Source organism: Eubalaena glacialis, chromosome 17 (assembly GCF_028564815.1).
Source record: "Eubalaena glacialis isolate mEubGla1 chromosome 17, mEubGla1.1.hap2.+ XY, whole genome shotgun sequence".
Classification (NCBI taxonomy): Eukaryota; Metazoa; Chordata; class Mammalia; order Artiodactyla; family Balaenidae; genus Eubalaena; species Eubalaena glacialis.
In genome coordinates, this window is record NC_083732.1 from 63,398,675 (window position 1) to 63,415,189 (window position 16,515).

General features: G+C 32.7%; 1 protein-coding gene and 1 pseudogene across 3 annotated transcripts in view; both read right to left on the reverse strand.

The window, feature by feature from the left end:
• CSMD3 (CUB and Sushi multiple domains 3) overlaps positions 1–16,515 on the reverse strand; it is a 1,197,799-nt gene that overhangs the window by 256,672 nt on the left and 924,612 nt on the right. For all 3 annotated transcript variants that reach the window (XM_061171997.1, XM_061171996.1, XM_061171995.1), the window contains one exon: positions 8,196–8,390. In XM_061171997.1, coding sequence (XP_061027980.1) covers positions 8,196–8,390 — 195 coding nt within the window. The remainder of the gene's footprint in view (positions 1–8,195; positions 8,391–16,515) is intronic.
• LOC133077435 (small ribosomal subunit protein mS31-like) lies at positions 7,024–8,012 on the reverse strand (annotated as a pseudogene).

A 16,515-nucleotide genomic window follows, 5' to 3' on the forward strand; every position in this document is an offset into this window, starting at 1 on the left:
CCTCCTATCATATGAAAACAAAATGTGCTTTGGTTTTATCCCAATACTACCTTAACTTTTTTCAGCGCAGAATGCATTACACTTCTTTGTAGAACATGGTTCTGACAAGTAATTTGTGTATTATGTCTGTGAACAAAATTCCTATGTGTAGCTGATTAAAGGCAGATATTTGATGATACTTTAAAATAATTTAACTCTAGGCCTTGTTTCATGAATCTTTCATCTACATGCTTTAGTTATATCACATACTTAAATGAATCAATTGCTAAATGGCTTAGTATATTAGACTAGATAATCTCTATATGCATTTATAATGGAATGGGATCTAGACTTGTTTCACATCTCAAAAAAATTTTGTAAACCTCAAGGATATTTGAAATAAGGAATTAGCCCAAGGCAAATTATGCCATTTAAACAGAAGATCTGGAATAAAATTTCAATTATTTAATTCTTCATAAAAAATATGATTTAATTAAAAGTAGGTCATATGAGGTTACTAATGAGAGATAACTCTAAAGTTGGAAAGCTATAATCACAAAATGAATTTTTATTTCTTTGTTTCAAAACTTTCACTTCAGTTGCTAGGGTAAGAGAGCTCTCCTTCTAAAAGCTTTTATCATTTCACATGCAGTTGGAAGTTGAACAAACAGTGGTGTCAGATGACTACAGGATGTCTAAGTTTAACATAGTTGTGTTTATGCACTTTGAGCAGTCGTACAGGTCATTGGCGATTCAGTTAATTTTTTTTCCAGAATCCAGGATTTATGTTAACATGAGCAAAACAAGGGTATTAAAAATAACGTTGCAGATTTAAAAGAGAACTGAGTTAATGACTATATCTATTAAGGCATGTGTATTCTGTGCAGAGCTGTATTTCAAATGAAATGCAAAAATCCATTTCAGGCGAACACTTTTATATCAGTTATTGGTAGGAATTTACCTTTTCTTAATTCTCATACCTAGCCTAAAGGAAGATTACAGAAATAAGTGGAGAATCCAAAATCTCACACTTATTCCTGGTGCCATGTATTCATTCATGAAGCATTTAAAAAACTAGTATGTTGGTTAAGAGACAGGCACTCTTAGGCTCTAGAGATATAAAAAGATCAATAGAAGGTCATTTGTAGAATTGCCCAGCCTACCTTTAGGGCAGTGATGAAGAGCATGGACTCCTAAACAAGACTGCTAGGCAAGTATGACTCTGAGCAACTACCTGAATCTCTCTTTGTCTTGGTTTCCTCATGTGTAAAATGAGAATTTTAGCAGTCCCTAATTCTTGGGGTTGTGGTGAGATATAAAATAATATGTATATAAAACTTCAAACTGTGTTCAATACAGATAAGCTATTATCTCCTCCCCACGCACACTTTGCCTATTGAGCTGCTTGATATTCTACCAGTATTACTGTTTACTCTTGCTTCTACATTTTTATATAGGCTGAACCCTAGGTGTGAAATATACCATCTCCTCATGCCTTGTGCCTCACCTGGTTCCTTCTTAATTATACTTTTAAGACTCAGTTCATGTATCACTTTCATAAGGAAGACTTCCCTGATCTCTCTTTGTAACTAGGTCAGAGGCACCTCCATGCTGCTCTTACGATACTCTACTTTTATTTCTAGCAATGTACCTTATCTGTCTGTATCTCATCAGATTGTAAACTCTCCAGGGGGAAGGACTATATTGAATTCATGTCTTTATCCCTAATAGTTAGTACAGGACCAGGTATATAGATACACCTAAACACCTGAGAAAAAGGAATGAATGACACTCTCTCTTTAGAATAATTGGCAAACTAGTGATTCTTTAACAGTCCAAATATGTTTATTCTTAGGGTCTTATCATTATAATTATATATTATTTGGGTGCTCACTGTAGACTACAGCAATAGAAAAGATCGAGAACACTGCATTGGTCCAGTTACAGAATAAAAAATCATGGCAATGTACAGCATGGTGACTATAGTTAATACTACTGTATTGCATACATAAAAGTTGCCAAGAGAATAGATCTTAAAAGTTCTCATCACAAGAAAAAAAAAATTGTATATACGTATGGTGACGGATATTAACTAGACGTACTGTGGTGGTCGTTTTACAATACATATAAATATCAAACCATTATTTGTATACCTGAAACGAGTTTAATGTTACATGTCAATCATGCCTCAATCAATCAATCAACAAAATTACTGCATTGGTACTGTGGCCAGTATTCCCAAATTTAATGATTTACACATCAGAGATATCTTTACCCAGGATATACTGTTCCAATTTTAGATACATTGATTTCATCCTGGGAGCTTTGGGAAGTCAGGAGAAAGTAAATAGAAATGGCTTTTCTACTAAAAAGACAAGTGATCATATGTCTACAAGAAGTGAAAAATCTAGCCAGCCAGAGAGCTGGGGAAAAAGCTTTAGGCAGAAAGGACAAGAAGTGCAAAAGCCCTGAGGCAGAAGTGTGATGAGTGCTTTGAAGTACCATCCACGAGGCCAGTGTGGCTCAAAGAATAAAGTAAAAAGGGAAAATATTTAGAGAGGTCAGGTTGTATATAGGTAGATTAAGTAGAGCTTTATATTATATGATCTTTGGCATTTATTCAGATTTAGGAAGCACTGATAGATTTTGAGTAAATATGTGATATAATGTGACGTATGGTTTAAAGATTACTTTGCTGTGTTCAGAAGAGACTGTATGGGGAAACAAGAAAATGAGAGAAACTAGTTAGGAGAGAGGTTAAGAGGTAAGAGATGACTGGTGCCCTAGATCAGGGTAGAGATGTATTTATATAAACAAATGGAATACCATTAGGTGAAATAAATCAAATGAATATTAAGGGAAAATATGGATTCTATCACCATTTGTGTTTTAATACATTTACCTAATATTGAATCAGATCATGGATAAGAATGTTATATGACTTCTCTTTTAATCCAGCATGTCTATAGATAAAATATCTAAGGGTTTCAACAGATATGAAAAGTATGAAAAATAAGAAGAGAAGAAATTATTTTCCAAACACGATTTTTTTTTATCACAAAGTGAATTGCAGGTACAGATATCCTGTTCTGCCATCATTTAGTATATGTGACATTCTCATGAGATCAACTGCAGGATTTTCTCAACATTGAGAAGGACCTAACAGAGGATGCTATCATTTTGGATCTACTTCTGACACATATAATCTCCCAGTGTCCAACATAAGCTCTTAAAAATATTTTCTTCAGATTTAAAATGTACACTTAATCCTGAACCATGATAAAAATCTATCTTCTGAAACAGACTGACTCTGTAAGTTCTTAGGGTTCAGATCAGGTAAAATAATTTTACTAAGAGCTTTCTTGTATAAATTAATGTCCTGCGTGTTAAAGAGTAATATGTAGCCCAAGACTTCATAAGCTTCTGGTGTTCTGGGGGGGACTAAAGCAACATTACAAGAAATAACTTAAATAAATAAATAAATCTTTCCTTATTTTGGCACTTAAGGATCACAGTCTAATAGGCAACTCCCTACTCATGTACTGTGCAACAAAGACTACCAGTCAGTCAAAATTTCCTGCTCCCATTATCAGAGACTTTTGTCAGGATTCCTTCTATGGGGTAAGACTTAGCATGAAAAGCAGCAAAGACTGGCAACCTAATTCTCAAACATTGATGAAATTACAAATAGAGGCATAAGCAAATTAATACCTGACAAAGGCAATTACTAGAATAACCAAAAATAATATAACTGAAACACTGAACAGAGGAGCTGCGGATGTGACATAACTAGTTATCTTTTATATCAGGGAATCAATAGATATTGTCTAATATTGGTAAATCAAGGAACAGAGCTTCATGTTATGCAGAGTCACAGAGAGGGCCATCAGAGCAATTAAAATAGAAATTATTAGAAAACTCAGCTGAGGAATAGGAGAATAGAGAGGGGTAAGGCAGATGAACATTGGTTTATATTGCTTTAAATGGTACGCTTCTCTGTATTCTTTTCTTAGTTATCATATGCACATTTTACTTTGATTACAAAATACAAAATTTATCTTAAAAGGAATTTATGCTTATAAAGAACAAACCCTTCTAGCTCTACTGCACATGGTTTACGCACTAATTTTGACTTTTAAGGTATTAATTTATTAAATCTGAAAGTCAGCAAGTCCTGTATATTTTGGATTTCTGTATAATCACCATGAGGGAAAACAAATAGATGCATATGAACCTGATCAAGAAACTAAAATGTATTAAGCTCTCCTTAGTGTGTGACAGTAACAGAAACAGGACTAAACACTTTAAATAAGTTATTTAAAATAACTCTCCCAACAAACTTGCAAATTATACAATATTATCTCATGCTTAGATATGCAAAATAGATACATTGAACAAGGTCACATAGTTGACCCAGGCTTTTTCCTTGTTTTAAAATCATTGTTTAGAGTTAAATATATCTAGTTCTAAAAAATGGGCTTTCCTTTTCTCTCTGCTATACTAAAAATTATCAGTTATGGTCATATGTTTATAATGAATGTACCTTAAATTTTTTTCTAATAGCTTAAAGCATGCATTGAATAACTTCTGATTTTTATATCTTGGCATTATGACTAAAAGTCTGATGATATCCATTGTAAGTGATGGTAAAAAATTATTCTCTTTTAATAAATTTTAAAATATCAACTGTGCTATTTTCAGGAATGAGTGAATGTGTATTCATATAATAACTTTAATAAATTAGATTTAATTAATATTGAAATGACAAAAATGTACTAGTTCAACTAAAACATAACATACAATGCAAAGTGCAATGCATGTTTTCCAGTGCTATGCTTATTTTAGAACATTGTGTTAAAAATCACATGTATTAATATGCCAGTATTTGCTGGGAACTTTACTAGGCCCTCTGCATGTATTGTGATTAATAACTTAATCTTCACAATAATCTATTGAGTTAATAACTATTATCTGGCTTTAAAGATTTAAAAATCAAGGTTCAGCTTGCTTCAGGTTATAGATACAGTAAGAGGACATGAACTCAGGTCTGCTCTTCCCTCCAAATTGTCTGTAGATACTACTGTTCAACCAACAGGAAATATACTTAACTGGGCTATAATTGACCCATGAAACATTGGAAACATTGGAAAGACATAGGATTATCTTAGGCGAGCATATTATTTGTGAATGCAACATATTTTGGAGCTCCTTCCTTTCCCACCTAAGTCACTGAAGTCCACCTATTTAATTATTTATTCTTTTATTTATTCTTATTAATCACTTAATAAGATAAGTGATTAACACTTATCTTTTTGATCTGTAGTTTTCTTTATTCTTTGATTTTCCCCATCAGGTTTTTGATTATTTCTTGTCTGGCTCCTGGAAATTTTCTATGGTTTCTTAATGATTACTGACAGTAAATTGTGAAAAGTGTTTTTCTAAGTTTAGTAAGCTTTTCTGCCTATAAACAGATTTCTCCTTTGTATGGCTCTAAATTCTAAGATAATAAATCACTCTCTCTTACATTTCCTATAAACTTCCATGTCGTCAGTTATTTTTTTCTCTTTGTCAGGATTAAATCCAAAGTAATTATTTCTCTTCTTATTCCCTTTAACTTCTGATAGATGAAATCATTAATTCAAGTCAAGAATTAACTAATTGTTCTGATATTAATAGAATGACCATTTAGTAGCTACCTATCTTTTCTTAATTTCTTATAACAACATTTTGAAGCAAAGATTTCAATTACCCATGTTTTACAAATGAGAGATGATAAGCTTAGAGAGGTTAAATGACTTGTGTAACTCAGAAATCACACACATATAATTCAAATGGGTGAATACATTATATAACTAAGAAAAATTACCATGTGTATTAGACCCCAAAAATCCAAACTTTTAATCCTCAGATCAGAGTTGCTGGTTTTTCCTGTTCCACTGAAATTCACAGTAATACATACACTTTATATCATTGCAAACATATACATACACACCTACATGCACACACACTCAAATATGAGTATATATTTATTTATTGTACTTTATTTATCTCTGTATATATAACTGAAAATAGTTCCACAAAACAATACCCTTACTACGTTCCTTGAATTATAATGTTTTTGCCTTTATCTTTTACTTTATTTTATTCAATTTTATATCAGTTATAAAAATGCTAGTCACAATCCAGTGAATTGATTTTATGACTCACTGGTGGTGACCCATAGTTTGGAAAATCTGCCCTGAATGATATCATTCCCATGTCAATTTTGTACAATGCGTTAGGATCATTCAACTGACTAGGGAGTCTGTGGTAACTTCCCATGGTGATATCATTGTTTCTCCCTACTAAACTGTATTTTGCACTGTATCTCTATCTTCAATAATAAACAGTTATAAAAGAAAGACAAATATCGTATGATATCGCTTATACGTGGAATCTTTAAAAAGGGTACAAATGAACTTATCTACAAAACAGAAATAGAGTCACAGATGTAGAAAACAAACTTATGGTTACCAGGGGGAAAGGGGGGGAGGGATAAATTGGGAGAATGGGATTGACATATACTCACTACTATATATAAAATAGGTAACTAATAAGGACCTACTAATATAGCACGGGGAACTCTACTCAGTAATCTGTAATGGCCTATATGGGAAAAGAATCTAAAAAAGCGTGGACATATGTATATGTATAACTGATTCACTAGCAACAGTGAGACTACCAATAAGATGATAGTGCTCATTAGCAAAGTCGATTGCAATGGGATATCAATTAAAAAGACATATAAATGAAAAGCCAAAGATCTGAGGATTCAATACAATTGTTAAATGTCACATGACTTTTACATTTGTCAAAATCCTTAATTTTGATACACTGCACATTTCAGCTTCAAAGTGAAAAAAAACCCAAAAACTTGGTTTTCTAGCCAAAAAAAAAAAGAGTTATGTATAAGTATGTGATTTTTGAACATGCAGTATTAGGCTTTTACTAGTAAAATTGTTTTATTTAGTTATAATACCCATCTCCAAGAGCTTGAAATTAAAATTACCAGGGTCTGCAACTGAGTTGTACATAACTTTCTTTGAGAATGACTTGTTTTTCATTAAAATAATTTTTAAACCACTCTGTGTTCCACTTCGGTGTAACACTCTGATATGGGTTTTTGGAAAGGCCACAAGAAACCAGCTTTATGAAGTGGTGGATTGGCCCTTATTTTGGAAAATCCTCCAGTTATTTATCCACAAATATATATACATGAATTTCTGAACCATCATCATTAAGACCTGCTTCATTGTTAACTGGGGACTCCCACAGTTTCCCTTCTTTTGTCCACTAGGTCATCTGTTCAAAACCATTCTGAAAGGGCTGTTCATTTATTGTGGCTAACTGCTTAGCAAATTCCATATCCCAAGTGAAGGTGATGTTTCTGTTTCAGGTGCCTCTTTTAACTGCCTTAATCTCAAAGATATTAAGTCTCTTCTTGAATATACTTTTCCTAAGATTTTTTTCCAAGATAAGTGATCTTCTCCTGGCTATGATCATTGTCAGATCCTTCAGCGCACTGAAACTGATGTACTGGTCTTGTAGTAACTCTAGCTGTAGCAGATCTGGCAACTTTCACATCTGATATTATGTTACTGAAACTAATTTTAGGTATTTCTCCATCTTTTTGTGCCCTTGGGTCTTCCTCATGCTGCTGGAGCTGCCTGAGTAGCTCCAATTTGGTCACTGTTTTTAGACAACCTATTCTTAGGAGAAATGTCTATTTTTCTATGTCCCTATTTCAGATAAAGATTTATCACTGATTTTTGATAATATTTGTTATTGCATTTATCTACTTTTGTTGAAATGTCAGTTTCGGTGTGTCTGTTCCTCATTCACTCAGTCAGTATTTCCTGAGTACCTGAAGTTTCAGGTACTCCTTTAAATCCTGAGGGCACACAAATGAACAGAACAGGCAATATCCCTGCTCTCAGAGAGCTGGCCTACTATAATGTGCACGTTGCTTTAGAGACACCTGGGAATATGAGCATTTTTTCAAAACCATTTCTTTACAGAATCCAATTTTAAAATCCTTGATAAAATCTCTGCATTGCCTATACCACACTTGTAGATTGTGTTTTAAATGGTTGATTTTTTAAAAAAAACAGAAGCGGGTTTAAACATTTCTTGATTCTTTCTAATAATAAAAACTCAGCCAAAAAGTATTTTCTTACCATGACAACTTGGTAAGGCTCTATTCCATCCAGGTCTTCCATCATCTCCTATGATACAGGTGAGTGTTGAATAACCTTGAAGAACATAACCAGCATCACAGTAATAGGTGACTGTTGACCCTAATTTATAATCCATTCCAAGTCTGGTGCCATTCATTATGTTGCCTGGATCAAAGCAGGACTCTCGGAGTTTTGCTGTAAAACAATGTTGATATAAAATTAATTATTTTAAAATACAATATTCTATGAAACTTTTAATATTTCTTCATTTCTACCTCTAGATAAACAGAAAGCACCAACACCCTTTCTGCCTCTGTTTGAGGGCTCAAAGTACAAAGTAGTCCTTAACCATATCTGACGTTTTGCTAATTCACATTGATTAGTAAAAGATAAAATTCTTCATTGGTCTTTTCATTAAAATCAGTATCAAATATTTATAGTCAAACAGGGTTTAGTGGTTTATTGTAAATTATGTGCTATAATCCATGCGTAAGTATTTTAAATGAATTATTTTGGAAAAGAAGAACTTATTTCTTTATTTAATATTTCATTATTTAAAAGATCTTCCCCCCAAATGATGTACACTCATTCCGTGTGATTGAACATAGATACAGTACTACTGCCTATGTTGATCTCAGTTCATCACTAGGAAGAAAGTAAAAGCCCCTATGTCTCTGCCCTGATACCATTTCTCTTAACCTACCTCATTCCCCACATTTCTGTCAGAGGTCTGCCCATTAAAACAGAGTAACAAAATCTTTATAATATCCAAACCATGATCTTCTTGGACAGAGGGTCTATGTCAAAGCCAAGAACTTTCAAAGCTAATAGTAACAGACAAATTGAAAAGTAAAGTCCATTCACAACAAAGAACTATTTTCTGTGGAATCAGGTAGTAAACTAGAGAGACTGAGAGAATATTTTGAAAATATGTAGAGAAACAGATTAGTTCATCCATTTTGGTAAATAAGTAGTAGAACACTGTGTTGTTAACAGATCTGGGTAACACCTTAATATTTCCATTTTATTATTATTATAGATTACTTAAGAAATAAGAGAGATGAGCAATGTAAGGGCCATCACAAATTCAAGATAACAAATGTGATTTTCTACATTAGAATTTATATTAATGGGAATTCAGGAGGTGCGTGTATCTTTGGATAGGACTCGTGGAATCACTGGAATTTAAGTCAACAATATCGTGGTGTTCGGCTATTACAGAAATCATATTGTTATAATATATCAAAATCTGATTTATTTTAACAGAAAAAATATTTTTATTCCATTCATTAAAGTTTGCAGAGTTCAAAGTGCTTCAACATTTATAGGAAATGATGAGAAATTTATGCTTTAGTAAAAAATACTTCACAAGATTTCTCTGAATTCAACTAAAGAGGAAATTGTGGGGGACTGCCCTGGTGGCGCAGTGGTTGAGAATCCGCCTGCCAATGCAGGGGACATGGGTTCGAGCTCTTGTCCGGGAAGATCCCACATGCCGCGGAGCAACTAAGCCCGTGCACCACAACTACTGAGCCTGCACTCTAGAGCCCACGAGCCACAACTACTGAAGCCCTGGCACCTAGAGCCAGTGCTCCACAACAGGAGAAGCCACCATAATGAGAAGCATGCGCACCGCAGCGAAGAGTAGCTCCTGCTCGTCACGACTAGAGGAAGCCCGTGTGCAGCAACGAAGACCCAATGCAGCCAAAAAAAAAGAGGAAATGGTGGAACCAAACATTTACATGATTTTAATATTTAGAATACCAGAGGAATGAAAAAGGTCCACTTTCTTTCCTTCCTTCCTTCTTTCCAACAAATACTTAAGAGCCCATTATCCAACTAACACCAGAAATACAGCAGTGGACAATGAAAAAATATTCTAGCCCTCATGGCTTTTACAGTCTATAAAGAAAATAACTAAATAAATACTTGTGATTGTGATGTGTGTTGCATAAGGAGAAGCATTCAGAACCTTCCTGAAGAACTGACATCTAACCTGAGCATTGAGGGATAATGAGCAGACTAGGTGAAAGGGAGATGAGAGACATGAAGGGGAGAAGTTGCACTGTGTAAGTCAGATAAACCTGACTTCTGAGCTTCATTCCAGAACTAAATAACCTGATCTCCCAAAGGCGTGTACACGCACGCATACACACAGCAGCACAAGAAATTTGTATCCCATATATCGCATTCAGATTTCAATAAAAAATTGCTCCCCAGCCGAAGGAATTATATTTCTTTCCAGATAAAATATGCACATGACACTACTTTAAGGAAAGAACCAATAGGTTCTTTGGTCACTAAGAATGAGGATTTGGTGTTGCAAAGGTTGGTTTGTTTAATTTTTAGGAATAAAACCTGACATTGATCCTTTTCTTAAATAAGCAGGAAAACGCAATGTAATGTTTAGGCAGAACAGCAACCTAACACTTACAGCTGTCCTTCATGAAACTGAACTAAATCCCTTGAGGGAAAAGGAAGGATTGAAATTACTATTTAAAAGGATTAATCTCTTTGACAAGTCTAACTGCCTAACATTCATCTTTTGAAAAGTTTGCTTTTTTCCTTCTTTAAAGTTTTCCCCAAATTTTCAGTGACATATCAGTGAATCTGTAATATAATACAAACCTCCTACTTTTTGAGGAAAGGGAAACATGGTTGACAAATTAAAAATATTGCTTCTGTAACAATTTTATATTGCTAGCCTCATTTTGAGAGGATTCATTTATCTCATTATTATGTTTACATACTGCTTTAAATCCTTGGTGAATAGCTTTCTATGAATAATACTGCCCTTGTTTATTTCCCTGTATGCCATAGCAATTGCATCTGGAAATTTTGAGAACATCTGGAGAATCCGTATATAAAGGTCTAGGAAGCAGATGGAAAGATGATTTTAGTTTTAGAAAAAAAGTGTGAGGCAGACAAGTTGATAGTATTTTAATGAATAATTAATTTAATAAAATAATTTATTTTATGAATAATTCATTTTATGAATCATTAAATTTTATGAATAATAGTAGTTTGCCTACTGAATAGATCCCAGGTAAAAGAGTCCCTTGCTTTATATTCTCCAAATAAAGCATATTAGATGATGTCTGCTGGAAGACAGAAGTGATCATAAGCAATAGAGCTTATATCTTAGCTATGGATTTGTTTTTCATTTTTACAAAAAAATTATTTTTCAGAATTTTTTCCACATGAAATTAAAGTATTGTAAATGCTTATTTTAATGAAAAAGTTTGACATTAGAACGCTGAAAAATGTGTCTTGAAGAAGATCCAATGGGAAAAATTAAAGCTTTACTATGTTCTTGTTTTTATTAATAAAGACTTACAGATGTTATTATAATAAGCATAATATCTATATCATTATAAAGTTTTTATCATACTTTGCATCAGGCATGACCATAATTAAATAATGTTTGTTCAATTCACACTTAATGATTTATTTATAAATACATACCTTTTTCTGGCCTAATAAGAACCATAAATGTTTTTACTGTTAAAGTTTAGTCTTCAATAAACTTCAAAGTTTATTCCCACTTATAGGTATATACTCATGAAGGGACCATTATTATGAATAGTGTTATTCTGTGGATAATCAGTTATATATTATTTTTATTTTTGAGAAGTGACCAGACTATATAATATTCAACTGCCTTTTAATTCCAGAATAGAGCAGATGGGCATATACCTTCTAGCATGAGTTCAGCAACTAAGAGCTAAACTCCCTTCAAGCTGTGTATGCATTGTAGTCCCCTCATATGATCATAATAAGTCCCGAGAGGCTTTCTCTATTGGAAGACCCATAGTTCACGGAGGGCCAGATTTCCCAAGGTGCTTTTTGAAAATAAATATAAACCACACATGTATTTCTTTTATTTTGGAAAACATTGGTAAAATGTAAATTAAACAATTGGTGCAGAATACCTCAGGGTAAAGCTGAAATGTAATAGGTTGCTCTGTGAAAAGATGTATCTTACCTTAAATTCATATGTTAATTTAGAAAGTAACTTATGATACTTTAAGGTTCGTGGAGAAGGTGGCTAACTTATGCTGTATATAAACAACCATTGTTAAGTCTTCCACTGTAGATTTTTGGTGCATATAAATTTACATCCCCTATCAGCTAAAACACCAGCTGCCAGGAGGTCCCCTTCAGTAGCACAAGACTGTATATATTCTCTCTCCTTCATGTAAATAATATATTTGTTAAAATAATATAGATATCACTACTATGAGTCACATTTATTAAATATTATAATTAGAAATATTTAAAACATACTTGACATCATTTAAAATAGCCTTAATACAAAAACAATGCAAAAGAGAGCATTGTTTAAACTAAAATATGTATCCAAGTATGAATTTCTTAATATTGTATCTCATTGAAATTACATTAAGATAAATGGAGACTAGACTGATTTAAACTCTTTAGGGACATTGCTTTCAAGTTCGTAAAACATCTCCCCTTACCTTCAAACATCTACTTCTTTGCTCCAGTTTACTACTGTTTACAACACTGGAGCATATCCACCATTTGCTTTATGTAAATGTAAAATGGTATTCCTTCTAGAATTCATGTTAGCAAGCTTGTGTATTTGTGATGTTTGACTATAGCATTTGTTCATTGTTCAAATGCTTTGCACAACTACTATGTATTTGCAAACAAACAGAAATAAGATTCGGTCTATCTTCAAGAGGGAGATGAATAGATAGGTATGAACACAAGCAATGGCAACTATGCTCTGGTGTGAGCTCTAATAGAGGTAGGTGCTGGACCTATGGCTTTTTAAATAAAGACCTACTAATACCATTATTTAGAGCAAGTCAGAACTTAAAAGCTTTACTTTTTCAGTGCTAAGAGAAATCAACAGAGTCAAAGTATATAACATGAATTACAAATGACAGAGGAATAGTTTTTACTATCCAGGACCTCCAGTTATACGTCAGTTCATTTTGGGGGTGCATATTTTATCTTGAAAATTCAGACATGTTTGTTTGCCTATGGCAGAAATAAACATAAAGACTACTTTATTAGCTTTAAGGAACTAGACTATTAAAGAGGTAACATTTTTTAAGAAATAGGGCGGTTGATAGGAAAAGACAGATCCTGGAGACCCTAAAGTGGGGGATGGAATTTTCCTACAGATGAGAATTTTGAGGGCCAGTCCAGAAAATTAATTAGGTTGGATTTGGAGAGTATCATAAACTCAGTACTAACTTTGTAAAGAAATACCATCTGGAGTATAAAAATAAGACCTCATGAAATTGTGTGTAAGTGGGCACTGGTGTAGTAGCTGAGGATGGTGGGGAGTAGTTGTAGGGTCCAAGGAGAAGAATTATAGTTCATGGAATGCTTATGTATTTCTCTCTGTCTGTACTCTTATATTTTTATTTGCCTTTACTCTTATTGGAGGTAATAATTTATGCCATTTTATGCAATTCATTTTAACAATCTGATTCTCAATTTCGTCATTTGTAAAATAGGGATAGCAATACTTATCTCATAATGCTATTAGTTAACATTTTGTTGCATTTATAAGTGTGTCTGCTAAAGGGAAAGACAGAGATACTATATTGAAAGAGTTAATCATTGTACCTAGAATAAAGTATTACATAATGAGTAATCAATATTGTCCTGTTTAAAAAAAAAATTGCATTGGTGTCCCTTTACCTATGGCAGCATAAATCTTAACTTTTTGGAAATAATGGGACATGGAAATTGATCAAGATAGGAAACAGGAAGGGAAATATATTTAGCTGAGATATGGCAAGTAGGTTTTATCTCAAGTGCTAAATTACATGGATTTAATAATGGCTACCTGGAATGTTATGTAGAGAAAAGATTGTGAAGTCAAGTCCAGTTTCCATGAGAAAGAATGCTGTAACACATTAGCACCATCTGCCCTGAGTGTGGTAGTATTTGTGGCATTCTTCCTGTGTCTGTTATCCTATGGATCTCTGGAAATGTTTTATTAAATACTAATTCACAATAGAACCTAGCTTTACTGACTTGCTTACAGTTTTCTTCTCTGTTTCTCTCTTTTTCTCCCTCTCCCTCTCCCATTCTCCCTCTCCCATTCTCCCTCTCCCATTCTCCCTCTCCCCCTCCCTTCCTTCCTTCCTTCCTCCCTCCCTCCCTTCCTTCCTTTCTTCCTAAACAGGTCTTGTTTATAAGCCTATCACCTTGCAGATATAAGTAGCTACTCCTAAAGAGCCAAGTTCTCATTTGTAAAATGCAGGACATGAATGTGCCTCTTTCTTACATTTCAATAATGTTATGATTCTAATTATGTCTTGACTTAAAATAGAAAACACCTCCTTAAGCAACTCAAAATCAATCAGTTAAATAATTATCAAACAATTACAATGTGTAGGCATTATTCTAAGGCACTCATTGTATAGTGGTAAATAAACTGAGTTCTTGCTCTTAAGAAACCTGTATTTTAGTATACATGTAGGGATTTAGTGGCATCAATGGGAGTGTGTATATTAAATAAATAAGCAAATAACTGAACAATAAAATATCAAGAAATGATATGACTGATAAAAGGAGAAAATTTTGATAGGATAGAAAAAGCAAAAGGAGTAGAAAACTCAAAATAAGATCAAAAAAGCGAATAAATATAAATAAAGTAAACTCAGTACATCAAAAAAATGAGAAAAATACAATATATATGTACCTAAAAATAGGTTCCCATAATATATAAAGCAAAAATCATTAGAATTTTAAGAAAAAATAAAAAATTAAGAATTATAATAGATTTCCCCAACTATTTCAATAATTGCTAGGCCAAGCAGATTTTTAAAAATGGCAAGGGCATAAATGTTTGAGAAATATAATTAGACAGTTTGATTTAATGAATATATATAAAAAACTACACCCATAAATTAAATGACACTCTTTTCTCCAAGCATACAGGTAACATGCATAAAAACTGACCATATAAGGGGCCACAAAACAAATCTTAAGATATGCCAAGAACTGGAATCATACATATCTGACCACAGTGCAAATAAATTAGAAATTCATAATTAAATATAGATTGAAATTTATTATAAGACTTGTAAGCACTTCTAAGTAACTCAATCAGAGAAAAAATCAAAATGTAGTGCAAATAGAACAAATTTAGAATTGTACAATAATAAATCCCTACATATCCAAACATTTGCAAAGCAGCTAAAGTGGTACTTAGAGGAAAATTCATAGCCCCCAAAAGCTCATATTAGAAAAGAAAAAAAATCTGAAAATTAATAAGTATTTCATAAATTAGAAGAAATAAAAGCAAATCTAGAGAAAATAAAAGGGAATACATAATTTAGGTAAAAGCAATATTAATAAAAATACTAAGCAATGTTAATTAAAAAATACAGCAACAGAAAAAGTAAGAGAACACTGTGAACATTTTTATGTCTATACATTTGAAAACTTAGATGAAAATAACTAGTTCTTAGGAAAACGTTTTCAAAAAATCTAAGATGAAGTAGAAAAACCTGAATAGATTTATAACAACTAAAATTCTACTTCCTCAAATCACCAAGTCCATAGTTTTACAGGGAAGTTCTAGCAAACATTTAAGAAACAGATGATCCCTATCTTACACAAGCTATCTTACTTTAGTGAGAAGGTTCCCAAAGTTAGGCAGTTGTATCATTTTGGTCAAGACTAAACAAGGACACTACAAGGAAGAAAAATTATAGACTAATTGCATGGCAATAGATCAAATATAATACACTTTTTAACAGATGGTAATAAATCTATACCATAATTACAGAAATTTAATGTTAGTATACTCTAATCAGCAAAAATAATTAAAAACAAACAAACAAAAAATGAACAGATTGGTTTTATCCCACAAATGTAAAGGTGTTTCAATGTTAAAAATATATATATAATTTACAACATTAAGAACTTCACAAAGGAAAATTGTGTGATATTTTTAATAGCTGATGAAAAAGCAGTTGATAAAATTCAATCCTTTTATGATGAAAAAAGTTTTAGTAAACCACGAATAGAGGGGAACTTCCTATAATTGATAAAGTATATCTCTAGGTAGTAAAACATTTTAGATAAGAGTGTTCTCTTGAGCCCACTCTGAATCAAATCTTGCATATGACTTTGGGCTGACTATTTAACCATGTTGTGCTAAAAGTTCTTCACTCATAGAGGTAAATGATTTTTATATGTAATAACTTTGAAATGTCCCTGAAAACAATGAGTTAAAAAATTTTAGTCCTCATTAACATTGCCCCTAACCAATAGCAAATATGGTTAAAGGTGAAACATTAGATGTTTCTCTTTAAAGTTAGCAATG